This window comes from Mustela lutreola, chromosome 4 (assembly GCF_030435805.1).
Source record: "Mustela lutreola isolate mMusLut2 chromosome 4, mMusLut2.pri, whole genome shotgun sequence".
Taxonomy (NCBI): domain Eukaryota; kingdom Metazoa; phylum Chordata; class Mammalia; order Carnivora; family Mustelidae; genus Mustela; species Mustela lutreola.
Window position 1 is genome coordinate 114,663,335 of NC_081293.1, and position 22,518 is coordinate 114,685,852.

Here is a 22,518-nt window from a genome sequence, read left to right on the forward strand (position 1 = left end):
ACTAGTAAGAGAAAATGTCTACCCAACCTCAGTCACCTGCACAGGGACTGGACTTCCCTCAAACTCCATGCCCTCACCTCCCTAATCAAAAGATACCTCAAAATCTTTTGGTTAAAGAGCTCCACTTTCAAGATAGAAGCAGGTATAAGATGTGAAGATAGGGGTTAAAAACAAAACAACAAAAATAAACCCACAAAAAAATCTTGGGAATTGGAGACATTCTTAAAGAATAACAGAAACAACTAATAAAGACATATTATCCCTATATAGATTTTTAAAAATTTGGTGTTTACTCTGGTCCCAGAGGTAAAAATCCGTCATAACTGTACCTGGATAGTATCACAAATGTGTCCAGTTCTCTGTTACAATCTAACTTGTACCTAGCTATGCAACAAGTGAATGAGTTTAGATAAGCCTTCATTTTTTCAGCTATGAAATGGGGACAAAAATTATGCCCATCTGATGAAGCTGGTTTGGAAGATTAAATGAGATAATATATGTAAAAATGTTTAAAGTCTGGCACAAAAGTGCTCAATAAGTAGCAATTATGTAATTTATTATAAAATTACTATATAATTTAGAATCAACAGTAGATAGTAAATACAACCCTATGTTTTTTTGTATAGAGAAGGTAAAGAATTATAACACTAAACTATTAATAGCATAAAATGCATAATAACAGGAGTAAGATTAATAATAAAACTTCTAGGGAATTCCTCCTTTAGAATTTTAATCCCTCAATATAGTGAGAGTAATAAAGTTAAACTATAAATTACATACCTAATTATTTAGATAATATAAAGCAAGTATTTTTTCTAAATATTGTTTTAGGCACAATACCACATCTTCTTTCAACATCTTGATATAAAATACCCTTTGAGAGAAATGTTGGACACTTACCGCATAGGGCAAACCGATGTAACTGTGTGAATGATGCGAGCTGCTGGTATATAACTGGTGGGGATAACTGTTGGATTTCTCAACTACCACAGGGCTAGCTTCTACGGATTCTGGTCTGGAGGGGGAAGAGTTGCATTAAAGAGAATTCCACTCATTTTTGTTCTGTTCATGCATTTAAAATTCTAAGCATTTATTTCATATAACTTGTTTCTACACAAATGTCATTATTTCTATACAAATGTTTTTTCACAGTAGGTAGACACCCTGTGGACAAGATACATCCTATATATCCTATCTAGATTCTGTGTCCTAACAACAAAACTTTTAAGTAAAATAGTATCTTGCCTCCAAGTTCAAATATAGTTGCCCTCTCACTAAGAAAAATTATCAGGGGTGCCTGGGTGGCTCAGTGGGTTAAGCCGCTGCTTTCGGCTCAGGTCATGATCTCAGGGTCCTGGGATGGAGTCCCGCATCGGGCTCTCTGCTCAGCAGGGAGTCTTCTTCCTCCTCTCTCTCTCTCTCTGCCTGCCTCTCTGCCTACTTGTGATCTCTCTCTCTCTCTCTGTCAAATAAATAAATAAATAATCTAAAAAGAAAAAAGAAAAATTATCAGAGATTAAACATTCTTTAATATACTCAGTGGCACTGGGGACACTAAACACAGGGGAGGAGGAAAGTGGCAGAAACAATTTAAACAGGAGGAAGAACACACTGAATCTCCATGGAACCCAATGTCAATGTGAAGTACACATTTCAATGTTCAAAACTGTAGGTCTACGTTAGTGTGCCAAGATGTAACAAAGCTCTGGAAAATATCATTAAAGTTAATGAATAGTTAAGAATAAATAATAGTAAAATAATAGTAATTAATAAATAAGTAATAAATAAAGTTAAGAAATAGGAAACTTCACAATGAACCAAGGTTTGCTTATAAAAAAAATATAAGCAGCAGGTAGAGTTATACTGATCAGCAGTTCTCACCTGTAATGGTTAGGTGATGATGACCTGACCATCAACTGATACAAATGGGACTAAATATGAGTAAGGAAGTAGGTAGTAAACCTACTTCTGAAGCCAATTCAGAATAAAATTACTTTCTGGCTTGCATACACAAAATATGACCTGTTTCTGTGCCTTTATTCTTACCGCAGCCATCAACTGAGAAGATTTTTTTCGTAACACTCCTTATCTTACCTCTCATTAAAAACTTGCCCTTAGAACTTAGTACTTTTGCACTCGTCGTGGTTTAATACTTCTTAATGTACTTACACCCTAGCTTCATATATCTATAGTCAACTGCTTCTTGATATACTGCTCCCCCCCACTCCCCTGTACAAAGTCTCAATTTAGCTCTAAGTGGCTGCTGTTGTTGAGATCTAGTATTACACAATCAGGAAAGAAAGGAAGCACAAACTGAAGTTGTCACATGGTTCTAGAGGAAAGAGCAGAAGAGCCTCCAAAAATGTTCTGAATACTTTGACAATCAATGCCTATGCTATTATTTAAAAAATTGATTACTTTCTTTTAAAAAAGAAATTTTTAAATTTTAAAATCAACACATTCTCACTGCATAAAACTTAAATACATAAGAAAGTGAAAGATGTCTTCATCCAAATCTCAAACATACCCATGTTAAGAGGCCATGTAACTCCCTCTAAATTTTTCCTATCCATAAATAAATCTAAGACCTGTTTATTTTTTCTTCATTTTTTAAACATACAATGTATTTTTTGTTTCAGGGGTACAGGTTTGTGATTCATTAGTCTTACACAATTCACAGCGCTCACCATAGCACAAACCCTCTTCAATGACCACCACCCAGCCACCAGAGCTGTTTATTTCAAAAACTGAGAATATACTGGGGCACCCAGGTGTCTTAGTCAGTTGGGCAGATGCCTTTGGCTCAGGTCATGATACCAGGGACCTGGGATGGAGCCCCGCATGGGCTCCTTGCTCGTCAGGAGCCTGGTTCTCCCCCTCCCTCTGCTTGCCACTCCCCCTGCTTGTTCCCTCTCTCTATCAAATAAATAATTTTTTGAAAAAATTATAAAAAGTGAGAATATTCTCTATTTGCTTTTTCATAATCAGCTTTTTCCATCTGTCAATATCAATACTTATTACCTTATTTTTGCTAATAACTACTGACTTCAATATATAAGTGTACATAGTACTTAACAATTTCCCCATTCAGGAGAGGATGCCTGGGTGGTTCTGTCAGTTAAAGTGTTAGACTCAATTTTGGCTCAGGGCATGATCTAGGATTGTGCAATCCAGCCCCACATGGGCTCCATGCTCAGCACACCGGCCACTTGGGAGTCTCTCTCCCTTTCCATTTGTCCCTCCCCCCACTACACATCCTCTCTAAAAAGAAAGAAAACAGTGGCGCCTGGGTGGCTCAGTGGGTTAAAGCCTCTGCCTTAGGCTCAGGTCATGATTCCAGGGTCCTGGGATCGAGCCCCCATCAAGCTCTCTGCAAAGCAGCTCTCTGCTTCTTCCTCTCTCTCTCTGCCTGCCTCTCTGCCTACTTGTGATGTCTGTCAAATAAATAAATCTTAAAAACTAAATAAATAAGTAAAAAAAAAGAAAACAATTTCCTTACTGGTGATATTCAGTTTTCATTGTTAAAGGCATCACTGCATTTGCATAATACATGGGAGTATTTCTACAATATGATCCCTGGGAGATAGAAATGCTCAACAGAAAGGTAAATGCATATAAAATGGATAGGTACTAGCAAACTGCCTTTGAGTGATTTACAATATCAATTGCTTTAAAATTCTTAAACAATTACACAGAAGGAAGAAGTCGGGGTGGCTCAGTCAGCAAAGCATCTGACTCTTGACTTCACCTGACTCGTGATCTCTGGGTCTCAGGATTGAGCCCCATGTTGGGTTCTATGCTAGCTAGGAGGCTGCTCACGGATTCTCCCCTCCTCTCTACCTATGCCCCTCCCATGGCCTGTGCTTGAGCATGCTGCCTCTTTCTCAAATAGATAAATAAATCTTTTTTTTTTTAATTATGATGGGGCACCTGGGTGCCTAAGTGGGTTAAAGCCTCTGACTTCGGACTCAGGTCATGACCCACGGTCCTGGAATCAAGCCCCGCATTGGGCTCTCTGCTCAGTGGGGAGCCTGCTTCCTCCCTCTCTCTCTCTCTCTGCCTGCCTCTCTGCCTACTTATGATCTCTGTCAAAAAAATAAAATCTTCAAAAATAAAAATAAAAAATAAAAAAAATTATGTTGAAGGAAGAAGTGAAATTTAGGGAATTCCTGATCTATAATACTATTATTAAGGCAACATGGAGGTATTCTGGCCAAAAGAGAAAGATTCAGACTTAAAGAATTAGATCAAACTCTAAATATACTACTAAGGAGTATAGCAAAAACTTCGGCATTTTGGAGTAGTTAATGGTTCAGTCTAAAATATTTTTCAGCACAAATGCAGTTAAGTTCAAGCATGTAAATAAGTCACAAATGCATAACCTCATGATTCAAATTACATCTGTACCACTATTATAGAAGAAAGCAGAAATTTTTTATCAAGATCCTCATTTCTACTAGAGGGTATTATGCTTAGCGAAATAAGTCAAGCGGAGAAAGACAACTATCATATAATCTCCCTGATATGAAGAAGTGGAGATGCAATGTGGAGGGGTTGGGGGGTAGGAAAAGAAAAAATGAAAGAAGGTGGGATTGGGAGGGAGACAAACCATAAAAGACTCAATCTCAAAAAACAGACTGAGGGTTGCTGGGGGTAGGGGGGATGGGAGAGGGTGGTGGGGATATGGACATTGGGGAGGGTATGTGCTATGATGAGTGCTGTGAAATGTGTAAATCTGGCGATTCACAAACCTGTACCCCTGGGGATAAAAATACACTGTATGTTTATTAAAAAATAAATAAATAAATTTAATTTAAAAAAAAAGATCCTCATTTCTAATGCTGCTGCTTATACCAAAAGTAATTTTAAGAAGGTGGTAATGGTCACTTTTTTAAAAATAATCTGGTTGATGAGGTGCCTGGGTGGCTCAGTCAGTTTAAGCATTTGCCTTCTGCTTGGGTCATGATCACAGGGTCCTGGGATCCAGCCCCAAATCAGGCTCCCTGCTCAGCAGGAGTCTGCTTCTCCCTCTGCCTGCCCCTCTCCCCCACTTACACATACTCTCTAATAAATAAATAAAATCTTTTTAAAAACATTAAAGAAAAAATATTTTAAAGATTTTTCCTGACCCATAAGATAGCATTTTAAAAAAGTCATACAACATATATCTTTAGAAATATTCTTTATGGGGCGCCTGGGTGGCTCAGTGGGTTAAAGCCTCTGCCTTCAGCTCAGGTCATGATCCCAGGGTCCTGGGATCGAGCCCCGCATCGCGCTCTCTGCTCAGCAGAGAGCCTGCTTCCTCCTCTCTCTCTGCCTGCCTCTCATCTACTTATAATCTCTGCCTATCAAATAAATAAATAAAATCTTTAAAAAAAAAAAAAAGAAATATTCTTTATAAGTTTCATGGTGCTAAATATCCTCAAAACTCTACATTTCCGTAACACTGTAAACATGAAAACAACTTTGTGACAAATACCAAAAGTCAAACATCTTTTGATCCAGTAATGCCATTTTCAGGAATTTATCCTAAGAAAGTAATTCCCACTAGATGAAGACCTGCAGATTTGAGATGTTTATTGTAATACTATTCATAAAACAATATGTAAGAGGAGAACTCATTTAAATATCCAGTCAAAAAATGACTAATTAGGGGCGCCTGGGTGGCTAAGTGGGTTAAGCCGCTGCCTTCAGCTCAGGTCATGATCTCAGGGTCCTGGGATCGAGTTCCGCATCGGGCTCTCTGCTCAGCAGGGAGCCTGCTTCCTCCTCTCTCTCTCTGCCTACTTGTGATCTCTCTGTCAAATAAATAAAATCTTAAAAAAAAAAAAAAGACTAATTATATCCAAGCAAACCTACTATATTTATAGATGGGTAACACCTTGGCAGGAACTCCTAGTAACAAAAACCACTATACTGAGATTACAGAAGTTTTCCTCAAAATCTTCTGGACCATTTCATAAAGCTTTAATAAATTTCTAATGTAGAGCTAAAGGGATAATATGCAATAACAAATTTTTATGTGAATGGTTGCTATAGTGCTCTGTTTAGCCTATATACTTATATATATATCTACACACACACACAAACACACATATAAATACAAATATAGAGATACCATTTATCATAAAGAAACATTAGCATATTTCTATACATAATTATGTATCAAAACATAAATCATGCTGCTTTTTTCATCCTATAGACCAATAGGATTTCACCTATATAATTTTGATGTCAGTTTTCAAGTAGTAAGATACTTACTTGTACTCACTCATATATGGCTTTGTATGTGTTTTTAAATCACTGAACCAATGATCACTATTAAAGAGATACTCTCTATCCACGGGAAACTTTCCAAAAGATAGTCACTTTCTAATCTGAGAATTCAGTGTTTAAAAAAATAACATGCAATTAAAGTATTCATAATAGGGGCGCCTGGGTGGCTCAGTGGGTTAAGCCGCTGCCTTCGGCTCAGGTCATGATCCCAGGGACCTGGGATCGAGTCCCGCATCGGGCTCTCTGCTCAGCAGGGAGCCTGCTTCCTCCTCTCTCTCTGCCTGCCTCTCTGCCTACTTGTGATCTCTGTCTGTTAAATAAATAAATAAAATCTTTAAAAAAAAAAAAAAAAAGTATTCATAATACATGAGCACTAAGGGGGCACCTGGGTGGTTCAGCTGGTCGAGGGTCCAACTCTTGGTTTTGGCTCCAGACATGATCTTATAGGGTCATGAGATGGAGCCCCATGTTTGGTTCTGAGCACAGCAGGAAATGTGCTTTTTTTCTTCTCCCTTTGCCCCTACCCCTGTTCGCACATGCTCTAATAGATGAATCTTCAAAAATAAATATAGATACATGCAATAAGGTATGGCCAAATGGTCAAAACAGAATTTGTAATGAACTCTCCTTTTCAAAATTCTGAATTCTGTTTCCCACAAATTGAGGACATGAAATGCATACGGAGTTTCTAATATGCAACTTGGCTCTAAAACCAAATTTTAAAATATGCTCTCTTAATCATCAAGACAGCATGGTACTGGCACAAAAGCAAACACATAGATCAATAGAACAGAACAGAGAGCCCAGAAATAGACCCTCAACTCTATGGTCAACTAATCTTTGACAAAGCAGGAAAGACTGTCCAATGGAAAAAAGACAGCCTCTTTAATAAATGGTGTTGGGAAAATTATCTGGATAGCCACATGCAGAAAAATGAAATTGGACCATTTCCTTACACCACACACGAAAATAGACTAAAAAAATAATGAATACTGTTATGCTGAAAATAAATAAATTTAATTTAAAAATTAATAAAATAAATAAACAAAATATTTAAATAATAATAAAAAAATTTTTTTAAATGGATGAAGGACCTCAATGTGAGAAAAGAATCCATCAAAATCTTTGAGGAGAACACAGGCAGCAACCTCTTCGACCTCAGCCACAGCAACATCTTCCTAGGAACATTGCCAAAGGCAAGGAAGCAAGGGCAAAAATGAACTATTGGGACTCTATCAAGATCAAAAGCTTGTGCACGGCAAGGAAACAGTTAACAAAACCAAAAGACAACTGACAGAATGGGAGAAGATATTTGCAAACGACATACCAGATAAAGGGCTAGTGTCCAAAATCTATAAAGAACTTAGCAAGCTCAACACCCAAAGAACAAATAATCCAATCAAGAAATGGGCAGAGGACATGAACAGACATTTCTGCAAAGAAGACATCCAGATGGCCAACAGACACATGAAAAAGTGCTCCATATCACTCGGCATCAGGGAAATACAAATCAAAACCACAATGAGATATCACCTCACACCAGTCAGAATGGCTAAAATCAACAAGTCAGGAAATGACAGATGCTGGCGAGGATGCGGAGAAAGGGGAATCCTCCTACAATGTTGGTGGGAATGCAAGCTGGTGCAACCACTCTGGAAAACAACATGGAGGTTCCTCAAAATGTTGAAAATAGAACTACCTTATGACCCAGCAATTGCACTACTGGGTATTTACCCTAAAGATACAAAGGTAGTGATCCGAAGGGGCACGTGCACCCGAATGTTTATTGCAGCAATGTCCACAAGAGCCAAACTATGGAAAGAACCTACATGTCCATCAACAGATGAATGGATAAAGATGATGTGGTATATATACACAATGGAATACTATGCAGCCATTAAAAGAAATGAAATCTTGCCATTTGCGACGACGTGGATGGAACTAGAGGGTATCATGCTTAGCGAAATAAGTCAAGCAGAGAAAGACAACTATCATATGATCTCCCTGATATGAAGAAGTGGAGATGCAACATGGGGAGTTAAGGGGGTAGGAGAAGAATAAATGACACAAGTTGGGATTGGGAGGGAGACAAACCATAAGTGACTCTTAATCTCACAAAACAAACTGAGGTTGCTGGGGGGAGGGGAGTTGGGAGAAGGGGGGTGGGGTTATGGACATTGGGGAGGGTATGTGCTATGATGAGTGCTGTGTGTGTAAACCTGGCGATTCACAGACCTGTACCCCTGGGGATAAAAATATATGTTTATAAAAAATAAAAAATTTAAAAAAATGCTCTCTTAAAAAAGAAATATGCTCTCTTATTGACTAAGCCAACACCAGATACTGACCGGTTTTTTTGGAAGTTCCTTAATAGCTAATAAATGCAGAAGGAATGATCAAAGTAGAAAAATCACAAATTTTCAACCCTCTAGAGATGATGGATTTAGGCAAAAGATAGCCAATGAATGCTAAAACCTTGAAAGGCTGAAAGCTGATGGACAGATAAGGCTGACAACACCTGAACCCGCTGATCTTTCTTGTCATCACTGAAAGTTAGACAACCAAGTTTTCTGTGCCTCTCTCATACTATGCAACAGAAATTACAAGGTCCCACTTTTAAAGTATCATGCTGAAAAGAAAAAAGAAGAAAAATGAGAAAGGGAAAAAACAAATCTGAAGCTAATCACATCTCTAGGTCGAAGTACCAGTTTATAGGAACACAGGAGTAAGTAGATTAATACATGACAGCAAAAGGAAGCAACAGGCCAAATCCAGAACATTAAAACTTCTACAGACCAAAAGACTCTGTTTTTTTACCAGTGTATGGTATGAGGGAAAATAAATTTAAAAGGTTGCTGCAGATAAAAGAGATTCAAAGATATTTCAATCAAATACAATGTGTAGATTTTGTCTGGATACCAATTTGAATTTACCAATTACAAAAAGCCAGTTTTGAGACAAGTAAGGGAAATCTGAAGATGAATTTGGTATTTTATATTAAGAAAGTGTTAATTTTGCCATACAAAATAATAGTGTTGTCGTTTTTAAAAAATCCTTATCTGTAAGTGGTGTATATTGGAGAAAACAAGTAAAATGACCTAGGAATTTCTTCTAAAATATTTCAATAAAACTGTAAAATAGATGAAACAAGATTCTAAAACTTGGAATACTACTGAAGCTAAGTAATGGGCACCTCCAACTATTACACTGCATTCCCTACTGCTGTATATATTTTTGTACTTCCTTATTAAAAATTTTTTTTACATTCCCCAACCTTTTCATCCTATATTTAGTTTCCTTTAATCAATAGGTACCTGTAAGAACGGTACCTTCCCAAACTCAGGAAGATATCCTGGGGATTTCTATTTCTAAGCCTCTATCTGTGGAATCTCAACCCTTCTTGATTTCAACACATCTCTCAAAGCTTACTTCACATGCTCAAGGAGTACTTTCCTAACTGCTTCTACTCATCACAATTTTTATAAATCCTATGGATTCCTATAGCACTTATTTACTGTACTGTTAATTTATTACCTTTCATACAATATTTCTGTAGGCTATCAACCATCTTATCACATGGACTTATTATTTCTTTCTTCCAAATGCCATCAAAATTAACAAGGCATCTTCTCTCTTAAAAAAAGAACATAGGGGTGCCTGGCTGCCTTAGTCAGAAAAGCATTCAACTCTTGATCTCAGGATTTTAAGTTCGAACTCCACGTGGGGTGTAGAGATTACTTTAATTACTTAAAACTTTTTTAAAAAGCATGGAATTGGGACATTTGTGTCTAAGACTGGCCATTCAATGGGTACAGCTGAGTAGTCACTTTTCTAAAGCTCAACTTTTTATCTATAATGTAGGGATAAATATCCCCCTTCACGTTCTTCCCAACAATATGGATGAAACTCAAAAGACAGAAAGGATATGAAGATGCATTTTCTCAACTATAATGCATCATGCAGATATGCAATGCTACTTTTTTCTTCAGAAATGTCTCTCAGATGTAACTATTCAGTCTGAAATTACTTTTCAATTATTTTAAAACCTTGAATCCACAGTAATTCAAACTTCCAACAGTGATTCTAAGTACAAGGTCTACTATGCCTGTTATAAATACATCACGAAATTTGCAAGTTATCAAAAACACTGTTGATATTTAAATATTTGGTAAATACTGAGCACTAAATATGTGCTAAGTCCTCTTAAAGTTTATTCTTTTTAAAAGTATACTCCCATAACTCTCAAAATTATACTAAAGTCAAGTGCCTTGAAATAAAATGATTCCTTGGTAATCCCTCTGTAAAGCAGAATTTTAAAATATTTTTTCTTAAAGTTGAGTCCATAAATACATGATTCTTCACATAGTTAAGAGACTAAACTTTACATCAAGAAAGGTAATCTGTAATCATGAATCTGTAATGTTCATATAACAAGGTTTTAAAATTCTAGATCAGTGATTCAGAATATTATCCAGTGACATAAAATACATTTTACTGCTACACTATATATATATGCATCACTAATCTAACAGGGACACACGGTGATATGCATGTCACTTTTCTGTACTTACCTTGTCTTTTTTAATAAAATGATCGAAGAGACAGGGACCTATTACTGTAATAAGTTATTTACTACCAACAAAATCAGAGACAGACAGAAAAGGGTGGAACAGCAAAATGGGATTAATGTTCTAATTTTAGTTCCAGTCCCTACTTAAATCATTTATAATTTTGACACAGAAGCTAAGTAAGCAAGGAAATCTCTATCACTGGCATCAGAGAATTTTTATACATTTAAAATTTTTTTTGGAGGGGTGCCTGAGTGGCTAGATGGTTAAGTGTCTGCCTTCAACTCAGATCATGATCTCCAGGTCCTGGGATTGAGCCCCACATCATGCTCCAGCTGAGTGGGAAGGCTGCTTCTTTCACTCCCCATGCTTCCCCCCACTTCTTGAGCTCTGTATTTCTCAAATGAATAAATTAATTAAAAGGTTTTTTCAATATTACTGTACATATAGACTTTTTAAAAGATTTTATTTCTGTATTTGAGAGAGAGCACACACCAGTAGGGGAAGGCAGAAGGAGAAAGACTTCCCATTGAGGACAGGGGCTTAATTGCAGGACCTTGAGATCATGACCCCAGCTAAAGTCAGATGCTTAACTGACTGAGCCAACTGGCACTCCTGTACATCTAGATTTTAGATAACTGTGTTTTCTTCCAAGATTTTATTTTTTTTTTTTTTTTTTTGTTTTTTTTTTTTTTTTTTTATTTTTTATAAACATATATTTTTTATATACATATATTTTTATCCCCAGGTCTGTGAATCACCAGGTTTACACACTTCACAGCACTCTTTAAGATTTTATTTATTTATTTGACAGAGAGGGAAAGATCACAAGTAGGCAGAGAAGCAGAGAGAGAGGAGGAAGCAGGCTCCCCGCTGAGCAAGAGAGCCCGATGCGGGGCTCAATCCCAGGACTCTGGGATCATGACCTGAGCTGAAGGTAGAGGCTCAACCCACTGAGCCACCCAGGCACCCCCAAGATTTTATTTTTAAGTAATCTCTACAACCAACATGGCTTGAATAGATCAAAACCTGAGCTGAGATCAGATACTTACCCAACTGAGCCAGGCAAGGACCCCTAAACTGTTTTTAAAGTAGTAACTTTAAGGTTTCTGGTTGGAAAGGTTTTTAAAAGGCTATACATAGGTATGTTCAGTCTTAAGCATGTCAACGAAAAATCAACATGATTTTGTGGAATACTTAATATACACACATGAGGTTAACTAGATTAACAATATCAGACAAGATGCATTTGAGTCACTGTTCACCCAGTCCAATATCCAACATGCTAAACCAAGAACTGATATGTAAGCTCCTTGGAAAGAGCCATTTTATTCAAAAGCTTTGCAAAGTAATACTTTGCCATCTTTTACTCCTCTCTTTACAACTCTAAAGGTGCTCCCTAGTTTTTATGTATTAATGTTAAGTGACTAAGTACCTGTCCATATAGATGGGTCGATCCACTTCACTATCCTGTTTCTTGATTCTTAGGTCTCAATCTTTTAAAAAAATTTTTTTTATTCTTTTATTTGACAGAGACAGAGAGATCACAAGTAGGCAGAGGCAGGCAGAGAGAGGGGAAAGCAGACTTCCCGCTGAGCAGGGAGCCTGATGCAGGGCTCGATCCCAGGACCCTGAGATCATGACCTGAGCTGAAGGCAGAGGCTTTAACCCACTGAGCCACACAGGTGCCCCCATAGGTCTCAATCTTATTAACCATCTTTTTAAAAAAGTTTTTAAAGTAATCTCTACACTTAAAGTGGGGCTTAAACTCATGCCCCTGAGATCAAGAGTCACATGTTCTACCAACCAAGCCAACCACGCTCTCCTTATTAACTGTCTTTATAACACAGCCCCTGAAGCCCTGGTGATCATTTAGCTTTCTTCAGATCCATTTATTTCTTCAATAAGATGTGGCAAACAGAAAGGCAGGGTCCTCCAGCCATGAGTATAACACACTCTGTAGAAAGTGATGATCTCATGATGACTCCTCATTTTCTAGATTCTTCTGACATAATTATACCAAAGTCAAAAAACCACCGTATCTTAGTATTTCTGTCATTGCCCACTGAGAAACATTTGCCATTTTCTGAAGTATTCTCAAATTTGTATTTTATCACCACTAACAACATATGCTTTCAGTACATAGAAGAATGAATCTGGACACAGTCCCTATCTCAAAGAAGCCATATAGACATTAAAATAAGAGCAACCCCAGTCATGCAGGAGGACACCGCTGTTTATATCACTTCACCCAGAAAGTTTATTCCTAGATTCTGTTTCCACCTATGATAAATCCCAGTCAGAAAATTCTTTCCAAGTTTTTTTGGAGGATTTACCTTACAGTCAAAGGAGCATACAAACTGTAATTCAATGAATAGTTCTATGATGGTGTTCACTATGTGATTAAGATAACTTGTTAGATCCTAGACAGGATAAAGAGATATAAAACATACTCCAATCATTCAAAGAGTTTCCAATCTTGGGAGGAACAGCAGCATTAGCAAAAAGAGACAGGTAGCACTATACAAGGCAAAAATAAATACCATAAGAAAAGTATGGTCAAATGCTTAACAAAAACTCTTTCCTCCTCTGTGTGAGATTTTGCTCTTTTACCTGAATGGGTAATTTGCTATATTGCTTGGCAAATTAAAATGACCCTTGATTGGTAAATAAGTTTTGTCTAGACTGAGAAAACTATAAATATTTGATGAGGATACCACAGATCTGAACTTCCCAAAGATGCAGTGACTCTTCTAACTGGCAAGTCCCTTTCAGGGAACCTGGAAACGTTGCCTATGCTTGTTACAAGAAATAATGGCTTCTTAAGGGCATAAGGGTTCTAAATCAGGACTACCATAGCTCCTAATGTGGACCCTGTCTCCTTGTATCTGACAGTCACTTGAGAAGTCGAAGAACATAGTTTCTGGATGGCTGACTGTACTCCTACATGGTCTCATACAGACATGAACAACTGATGCTGACCTCTGATAAACTCGGGCTCCTGTCCTATACTCCAGAGACTAGTGCCAAGTACAGCCTATAATAGTCTTGTAAATCTGAATCTTTAGTTGAGCCTAAGAAGACCTTCTTGGAGGGGTTGCAAAAGTTCAAGGCTTCTGAATCAAGGGAATTCAAGAGAAGGACATTTATCTGAGTAAGAGGAAGGATAAGGAATAAACATCATGAAGTTTTACTTTTTTAAAGATTTTATTTTTATTTATATTTATTTATTTATTTGAGAGAGAGACAGTGAGAGAGAGCATGAGCGAGGAGAAGGTCAGAGGGAGAAGCAGACTCCCCCATGGAGCTGGGAGCCCGATGCAGGACTCCATCCCGGGATTCCAGGATCATGACCTGAGCCGAAGGCAGTCGTCCAATGAACTGAGCCACCCAGGCGCCCCATCATGAAGTTTTATTAAAAATGAGAATACTTCTGAAAGACAGACAGGACTTTAAACATTTGAAATTTATACTAGGCATGTATCTTCTATTGAAAAAAAAATTTTTAAACCAGTAAGATGGAGAAAGACAATATGCCACACATATGCAAAAAGAGAAAAAATTGCATGGGGAGTAATCAAGGAATATGAAGGGGTCAGTTAGACTTTAGAATAGTGTTTGCTTAGTTAGCTATTGGTCAAAATTAAGTAACACACAAAACCCTGCAACAGAAGGAGTGAGGTTTTTCTCTGTAGATTTGGATTTAGAGAAACACGTTAAACTAGGTCTTTAGGTAATCTGTATACCAACATCATCAAACACAAATAAGCAGTTGCACTGAAAACTCATGGCAGTACTCAGCATAAAGTGGTGGTCATCCAAGATCACTCTAAACAGACTTTTCCTAGCTCAAAAGGAAAAACGGCAAATAAATAAATAAATAAAACTTCATAGGGCTCATAAAGTCCCTGGGGACTATATCCGTAGACCTCAGTTTGACTAGCAAGCATTAAACAAATATTGAGGGCCTGCTGCTTGCCAGGCACTATGAAAGGTAAGACACTGTCCCTGTATTTAAGGAACTTATAATATAGTTTTAATTCACTCAATAAACATTTTAGCACACATCTGTAAGTAGAAGACACTGAGATGCTGGAAGTTAAGAAATAAAGAAGGGAAAGAAGTGGTCCTTCTCAAGAAACTAACTGATCTATGGGGAAGACAAGTATATCAGTGATTATAGTAGTGTCATCAGAGGTATGCAAGGGCTCTTCACAATAGTAATTGTATTTACCAAACTGTAAGGAATGAAAAGTTAACAAGCCAAAGAAAGAGAAAGGTGAGAGAGATGGAGAAGGTATTCCACACAAAAAGCACACAGGCAGTCAGAGATATAAATACCAAGACATGTTTAAGCATGTTTCTCTAAGCATGACTGACAGAACACCAGTATCACAATCACATGTAATGCAATTTTTTACAGCTCTACTTAACCAAGTAAATAAAATTTTCTTAAAGATCAGGCTCAGAAATCTACAATTTAAAAAGCACACTTTTTTTTTTTTTTTAATTTTATCTTTTTGACAGACAGAGATCACAAGCAGGCAGGGCAGCAGGCAGAGAGAGAGGAGGAGGCAGGCTCCCCACTGAGCAGAGAGCCTGATGTGGGGCTCGATCCCAGGACCCTGAGATCATGACCTGAGCTGAAGGCAGAGGCTTAACCCACTAAGCCACCCAGGCACCCCTAATAAGCACCTTCATTCTCATGTTCACTGAAGTTCAGGAAGCACAGATTAGAAAGAGTTGCTTATATACCTCAACACCAAAACATCCCAAATAATTCAATTCAGGCAGAGGACCTGAATAACATTTTTCCAAAGATACACAAATGGCTAAAAGACACGTGGAAAGATGCTCAACATTACTATCATGAGAGAGAAATACACATCAAAACCACAATGAGGTATCACCTTATGCTTGTCAGAGTGGCTTGAATCAAAATGACAAGTGTTGGCAAGGATATGGAGAAAAAGGAAAACTCATGTACTGCTGATAGGAACACAACCTGGGGCAGCCACTGTAGAAAATAGTATGGTGGATCCTCAAAAAATTAAAAACAGAACTACCATATGATCTAGCAATTTCACTACTGGATACCCAAAGAAAATGAAAACACTAATTCAAAAAGATATATGCACCCCTATGTTTACTTGCAGCATTACTGACAATAGCCAATGTACAGGGCCAATCCAAGTGTCCATCAGCAGATGAATGGATGAAGAAGGCATGTACACAGACACCCACCCACCCACACACACACACACCACACACACACAGAGGAATGTTACTCAGCCATAAAAACGAATGGCATCTTGCTATTTCTAACAACATGGATGGACATAGAGGGTATAATGCTAAGTCAAGTCAGAAAAAGACAAATACTATATGATTTCACTCATGTGGAATTTAAGAAACAAATGAACAAAGAAAAAAGAAAAACAAGAAACTCTTAAAACTGTACAAAGAACAAACTGGTCGTTGCCAGAGGGGTAGTGGATGGGTGAAAAAGAAAAAGGAGATTAAGATTACACTACTGTGGGGCGCCTGGGTGGCTCAGTGGATTAAAGCCTCTGCCTTTGGCTTAGGTCGTGATCTCGTGGTCCTGGGATTGAGCCCCACATTGGGCTCTTTGCTCAGCGGGGAGCCTGCTTCCCCCTCTCTCTCTGCCTGCCTCTCTGCCTACTTGTGATCTCTGTGTCAAATAAATAAAATCTTAAAAAAAAAAAAAAAAAAGAATACACTACTGTGATGAGCACTGAGTAATGTATAAAACTGCTGAATCATTATATTGTACACCTGGAACTACTAAAACCCTGGATTTTTAAAAGTCTGTTTGTTTATTTATGTGTTTGGGAGAAAAACTGTGTGTGTGTGGGGGGGTGGGGTGGAGAGCACGCAGGCACACAAGCACAGGCCAGGGGAGGGGCAGAGGGACAAGTAGACTCCCTGCTTAGCAAAGGTTGAGGGGGGGCTAGAACTGCTACAATTCAGAGCAGATGGAGTTAAAGTATGTAGAAGAGGCCAAGAGATGCGGGCAGATAAGTTAACCAAGCACAAGTTCAAAAACCACCCTAAGAAATACCTTTATTCGGAAAAACTGTACAGAGCCACTAATGATTTGTTTCTCCACCAAGGAAGGGAACAATGTGATCAGAGTAGCAGCATTTCAAAATAAAGCTAAGGGTTCCAAATGCAAGGTTGAGTAATAGGTATGCAATTCTCCCAGATTCAGTAGGTTCAAGAAAAAGCCCTGATCTGAGCATGTAAAAAGTCTACCTCTCCAACCCCACTTAGAAGTAAGTTACCTTGGCTGTTCTTTGCTGAAAATTAATACCCTGTCTATAGTTTCAAAGTAATCTTCATGAGCAAATGGTGCCCACAGTCCAAATCAGTAAACTTTTTTATTTAAGAAAGGGATAATAAAATATGCAACTTGCTATTACAAGCAATAATTTCTACAAATGAGTTTCTTCAATTAAGTATGGAACCAACCCACCTTGGTGATTTACCTACAATCAGTTTTTTATTACATACACTGGGCACATTAACCACTATAAGATTCATGTGATACTTAGTTACTTTCAAAGACAATGTGGAAATAAAAGACTTTCAAATATTTTTTTACTAAAAGACAACTCTTAGTAATTTCTTAATCTGTTAATTACATTATCAACAGAAAGTCGCATTAATTCTCTAGTAGCCTTATGTTTTTAAAACCTTACCAAACTTGGTAACATTTGCCAAATATGCCTTAAATTATCTTTTCATCCACTTAATTTCTAATTATTACATGACATGCCAAACTTCTTTGCATCTACTTTTCCCCTTAACTGACTGTTCTGTATTCTGAGAGAAGGCTTTTATATGGTTGTTTTATTTATAACAGCATCTCTTTATTTGGCTGGTTAGCCGCACAAAGATTAAATCAGATTCAAGTGCCCACTTTTGATCTATAGCACATTACTACCAAGATTCCAAACAGGGATCTTTACAAAGACTCTACAGTTAAGAAGATGAAATTATATTTTAAACTCCTACTTTTAACTGGTCGGGGAAATTTCATCACTTAATCCCTCAACAGTTAAAGAAAATATGATTTCAAGTTTCCTAGTCAAAATGCTATCACTTAAAAAAAAAGTACCATCACTTGTTATTAAAATTCTAATACTGAAGAATCTTATATCATCCCTCTTGCTTTTACATTCTGTCTAATGTAGTCTATCACCATCAAAACACAGTCACTCAGGTAATGTATACAGTAAACTTCAATCTCTCTCTAGTTGCTATTTTAATGCTGCTAGTTTCCTAATGCCTTTTATTATTTCCCAGCTTCCTGAAATAGGTACTAACTAAAACAGCTACTTTAAAGAACTACAGCATTCAACTCACTGAAATCACACCAATTGTGTAAGATTTTTTATACACAGGAAACAGTTTGTTCAATTCTAAAGCCCTTTACATCTTTTCCTACAACGGAGAGGCTATAAAATATTTCCAGCTTTAGTTCTGTCTCTCCTAAACAACTGAAATAAAATTAGCTAAGATATGAACATTCAACAATCATATATAATATATGCTATTTATAGGCTATATAATAGGCTTCAGAGTTAACAAAGAGACCAATACGATTCATGATTCAATACTTACTACATGCCAGGGCCTGTGGTAATAATAAAACAGATGTTTATATACATGAAGCTTGTATTTCAGTAAAAAGATAAGGAAAAAATAATGAAAGAAAACAAGACTTTTTCAGAGATTTTTCAGGCACTATTTTAGATAGTGTGCAGAGGAAAGGCCTCACTGAAAAGTTGTATTTGAGCTCAGCGAAGACTATGCTAAGAGGAAAAAAAAAATGTTCAAGGCAGCTGGAACATCAAGTACAAAGGTCCAAAGGCAGGACCAAGTTTAGAATGTTCAAAAGAACAAGGAAAATAATACCAACATGGGAGTAACAGTAGGTTAAGGGGAGAATATAGAGCAGAGATTAGAAAAGTAGGGCCTACAGTACCAAAAGATAGGATTTTAAGTGAAACAAAAAAATCACCAGAAGGTTTTTAAGTGGGAGAAATTTAAGATTTGTTTAATGCTTCAGAATTACATTATCTTCTACAGAAACAATGAATTGTGGAAAGCAAAAGAGAAACACGGAACTTACTGTAGTGTCCAAACAAGAGATGACTAGGACAATGGTAGAAATGGAGAGAAGTATACTGATTCAAAGTGTTATTTTGGAGGAAGACACAGGATTAATCAATTAATCAATGAATCAGACATGGTGGGTAAGGGAAAAGGAATAACCCAGAAGAATGCCTTAGGGTTTTGGCTTAAGCAACTAGATAGAGGCGGAGTCATTTAAAAAAAAAGATGAGCCTGGAGCAGAGTTAGATCTGAGGGAAGAAAATCAAGCAAAAAATGGGAAAGAACGGCCAGCTAAGTGTGGCATCCAAAAAGCCAACAGGGTTAAATTGTTCTAGTAAGAGGAAACAGTTATTTATATCAAATGCTGATAAAGCTATATAAATTATGGAAGACTACCAATTATTTTGACAACCTGGGTATTTATAACGGTGTTCGGTAGCCTGATGCTGAGTGTGAACTCTTTCAAGAAGTTTACTACAAAGAACAGAAAAATGGAATAGGAAATAAAAAGGGGTAGCACTCTTAAGGTATTTATATGAGATGGGAATGATCTAAATAGAAAGAAACTGAAGATGCAGGAAATATGGGACGGCAGGTGAGAGTGAAGTGTAAACATCCTGAAAAAGATGAGGGGGAATGAGATCCAGACAGCAAGTAGAAGAACAAAATTTGACATTTTATAAGAAAAGCAAAATTTGAGTATAGACAGACTTCAGATGTGGAGCTGTGTTCCTACACCTGAAACATGACTGATATAGTATAAGCTCTTAATAAATATTTATTAATAAACAGGAAGTTCCTATATTAAAATAGAGTCATACCAAAGAACTAATAGTACCTGCTTAAGCCAAAGAAATCAGAAAGAATGATGCTCTTCACTTGAAAGAGTACCCAAGATTCACTTTCTCTAAACAAGGAGACAGCAAACTAGGATCCCTAAGCCAAAGCCAGCCCAATGCCTGGTTTTGTAAATAAAGTTTTACTAGAACCCAGTTATGCCCATTCCTTTATACATACTGCCTAGCTTTACAGTGACAATACAACACAACTGAGTAGTTTCAACAGAAACTATACTGTTCCAAATCGTACATATTTACTCTTTGGCCTTTTAAAGAAATAGTCTGTTGAGGGGCACCTGGGTGGCTCAGTGGGTTAAGCCGCTACCTTCGGCTCAGGTCATGATCTCAGGGTCCTGGGATCGAGTCCCGCATTGGGCTCTCTGCTTGGCGGGGAGCCTGCTTCCCTCCCTCTCTCTCTCTCTCTCTGTCTGCTGTGATCTCTCTCTGTCAAATAAATAAATAATTAATTAAAAAAAGAAAGAAAGAAAGAAATAGTCTGTTGGCTCCAGCTCTAAATTTAATTTTAAATTCCAAAAAGGATTCACTACCACACACACTACGGAGACACACATCTACTTTATAGTCATGAGACACCTAAGAGACCTAGTAATGCAGGGGGCTCTATGGGTGGAGTTCATGAGACAGAATTAAGCTAAGGATGATTTGAAGTCATGAGCATGTAGGAAATGGTGAAAGCTACAGAAGTGGATGAAACCTCCAGGACAGGGTACACGGTTAGGTTAAGTTAAAGACTCCTAGAAAGCATAAATATTTAACAAACGGAAAAGAAATCTTTAAAAAAAAAAAAAGATTAAGGCACAAAAAGAAAACTAGATGAAAGCAGTTCGTGGTTTCTCATAATGTTAAACATAGAATTAACTATGACCTAGCAATTCCACTCCCAAGTACACTCCCAAGTACACATCCAAGTACACATCAAAGACTCAAATAGATACTTTATGCCAATATTCATAGCAGCATTATGCACAATAGCCAAAAGAGGGAAACATCCTAGGTTCCATCAACAGATGAGGGGATAAACAAAATGCAGTACATCTATACAATGGAATATTATTCAACCATAAAAAAGAGGGTAATTCTGATACCTGCTACAACATGAACTCTGAAAACATTATGCTAAGTAGCCAGACACAAAAAAGATAAATATTTTATGATTCTATTTATATAAGGTATCTAGAAGAGACAGAGAGAAAGCAAGAGAAAGGAGTAAAATAGAGGTGCCAAGCACTTGGGCCTGGAGGGGACAAAGAGGTCTGTTTATGTAATAAATGCAAAGTTTCTGGGGATGATCAAAAAGTTTGGGAACAGATGTGAGACTGACTGCACAGCACTGTGAATGTACTTAATGCCACTGAATTCTATACTTAAAAGTAATCAATTTTATATAAGCTATATTTTTCTACAATAAAAAGACCCTAACTACAAAAAGGTAGTTTCACTAAAAACGAAAGTACTAAGAGTCACAGTATCAAATCCTGAGAGAACAAGGAACAAGTCTGAAAATTATGCATTTGCCTCAATGTGACAGTAGCACAGCCAAAGTCAAAGCCAAATTGTACACAGCAAGTGGAAGATCAGTGCAAGAATTCAAACATATGACCAGGCCTACAACTGAGACAATGCCCATGGAATTATTAAAGTAAGAGGCACAAATAATACTGACAGAGGGTCAAGATTTAATCTGAATTAGCCACTCCCAGGACCTACTTGGGGTGATGTTTGGGGCCTGGAGAGAAGGTGAAATACTGCTGCTAAGACTTGGTAAGTAGAAGAGGTAGAACAAAGATGTGGTAGGCCTGGTTTGCATTTGGCCCCAAGAGACTATTGGGGCACAGTTTCTTTTCCCTCAGACCGCAAGGAGGTTTGTTCTAGGCTGGGCCTGCTAGGAGTCGATCTGTTCCGGCTCAGTCCAGATTGGTACAGTGAAACAGACAGTTTTCGACCCCAGGAAGTATCGAAGCTAGGAATGGTGGATCAGTTGCTGAGTCCTACTTGGTATGGGACAGAGTGCAAAGGGACAGGAACTGTTTACGGAAGAATCTCTGCTGCTCCAAAGTGATGTTCAGACACTGTCCCAGAAAGTATTCTGTAGATCACATGGTCTACCCTCCAGCTTTACCCACCAGGAGATGACTGACGCTAGCTTCAAAAACTCTATAGTTTCAGGATTACCTGGGTGGCTCAGTGGGTAAGCCTCTGCCTGCAGCTCAGGTCATGATCCCAGTGTCCTGGGATCGAGTCCCATACCAGGCTCCTAGCTCGGCGGGAAGCCTGCTTCTCCCTCTCCCACTCCCCCTGCTTGTATTCCCCCTCTCACTGTATCTCTCTGTGTGTCAAATAAATAAATAAAATCTTAAAAAAACAAAACAATGGGGCGCCTGGGTGGCTCAGTGGGTTAAGCCTCTGCCTTCGGCTCAGGTCATGATCCCGGGGTCCTGGGATCGAGCCCCACATCGGGCTCTCTGCGCTGCGGGGAGCCTGCTTCCTCCTCTCTCTCTCTGCCTGCCTCTCTGCCTCCTTGTGATCTCTGTCTGACAAAGAAAAAAATCTTTAAAAACAAAACAAAACAAAACAAAACACTCAATTCAAGCACTAACTCTACCACTAAGTCACTATGTACCGTTGGGACATGTCACATAACCACTCTGGGTCTAGGTTTCCACATCTGTAAA

At 37.9% G+C, this 22,518-nt stretch overlaps 1 protein-coding gene across 4 annotated transcripts in view; it reads right to left on the minus strand.

Annotated features, from left to right (window-relative positions):
- Window positions 1–22,518, minus strand: part of KMT2E (lysine methyltransferase 2E (inactive)) — a 97,291-nt gene that overhangs the window by 42,255 nt on the left and 32,518 nt on the right. For all 4 annotated transcript variants that reach the window (XM_059170859.1, XM_059170861.1, XM_059170858.1 and 1 more), the window contains one exon: window positions 901–1,015. In XM_059170859.1, the coding sequence (XP_059026842.1) occupies window positions 901–1,015 (115 nt within the window). The remainder of the gene's footprint in view (window positions 1–900; window positions 1,016–22,518) is intronic.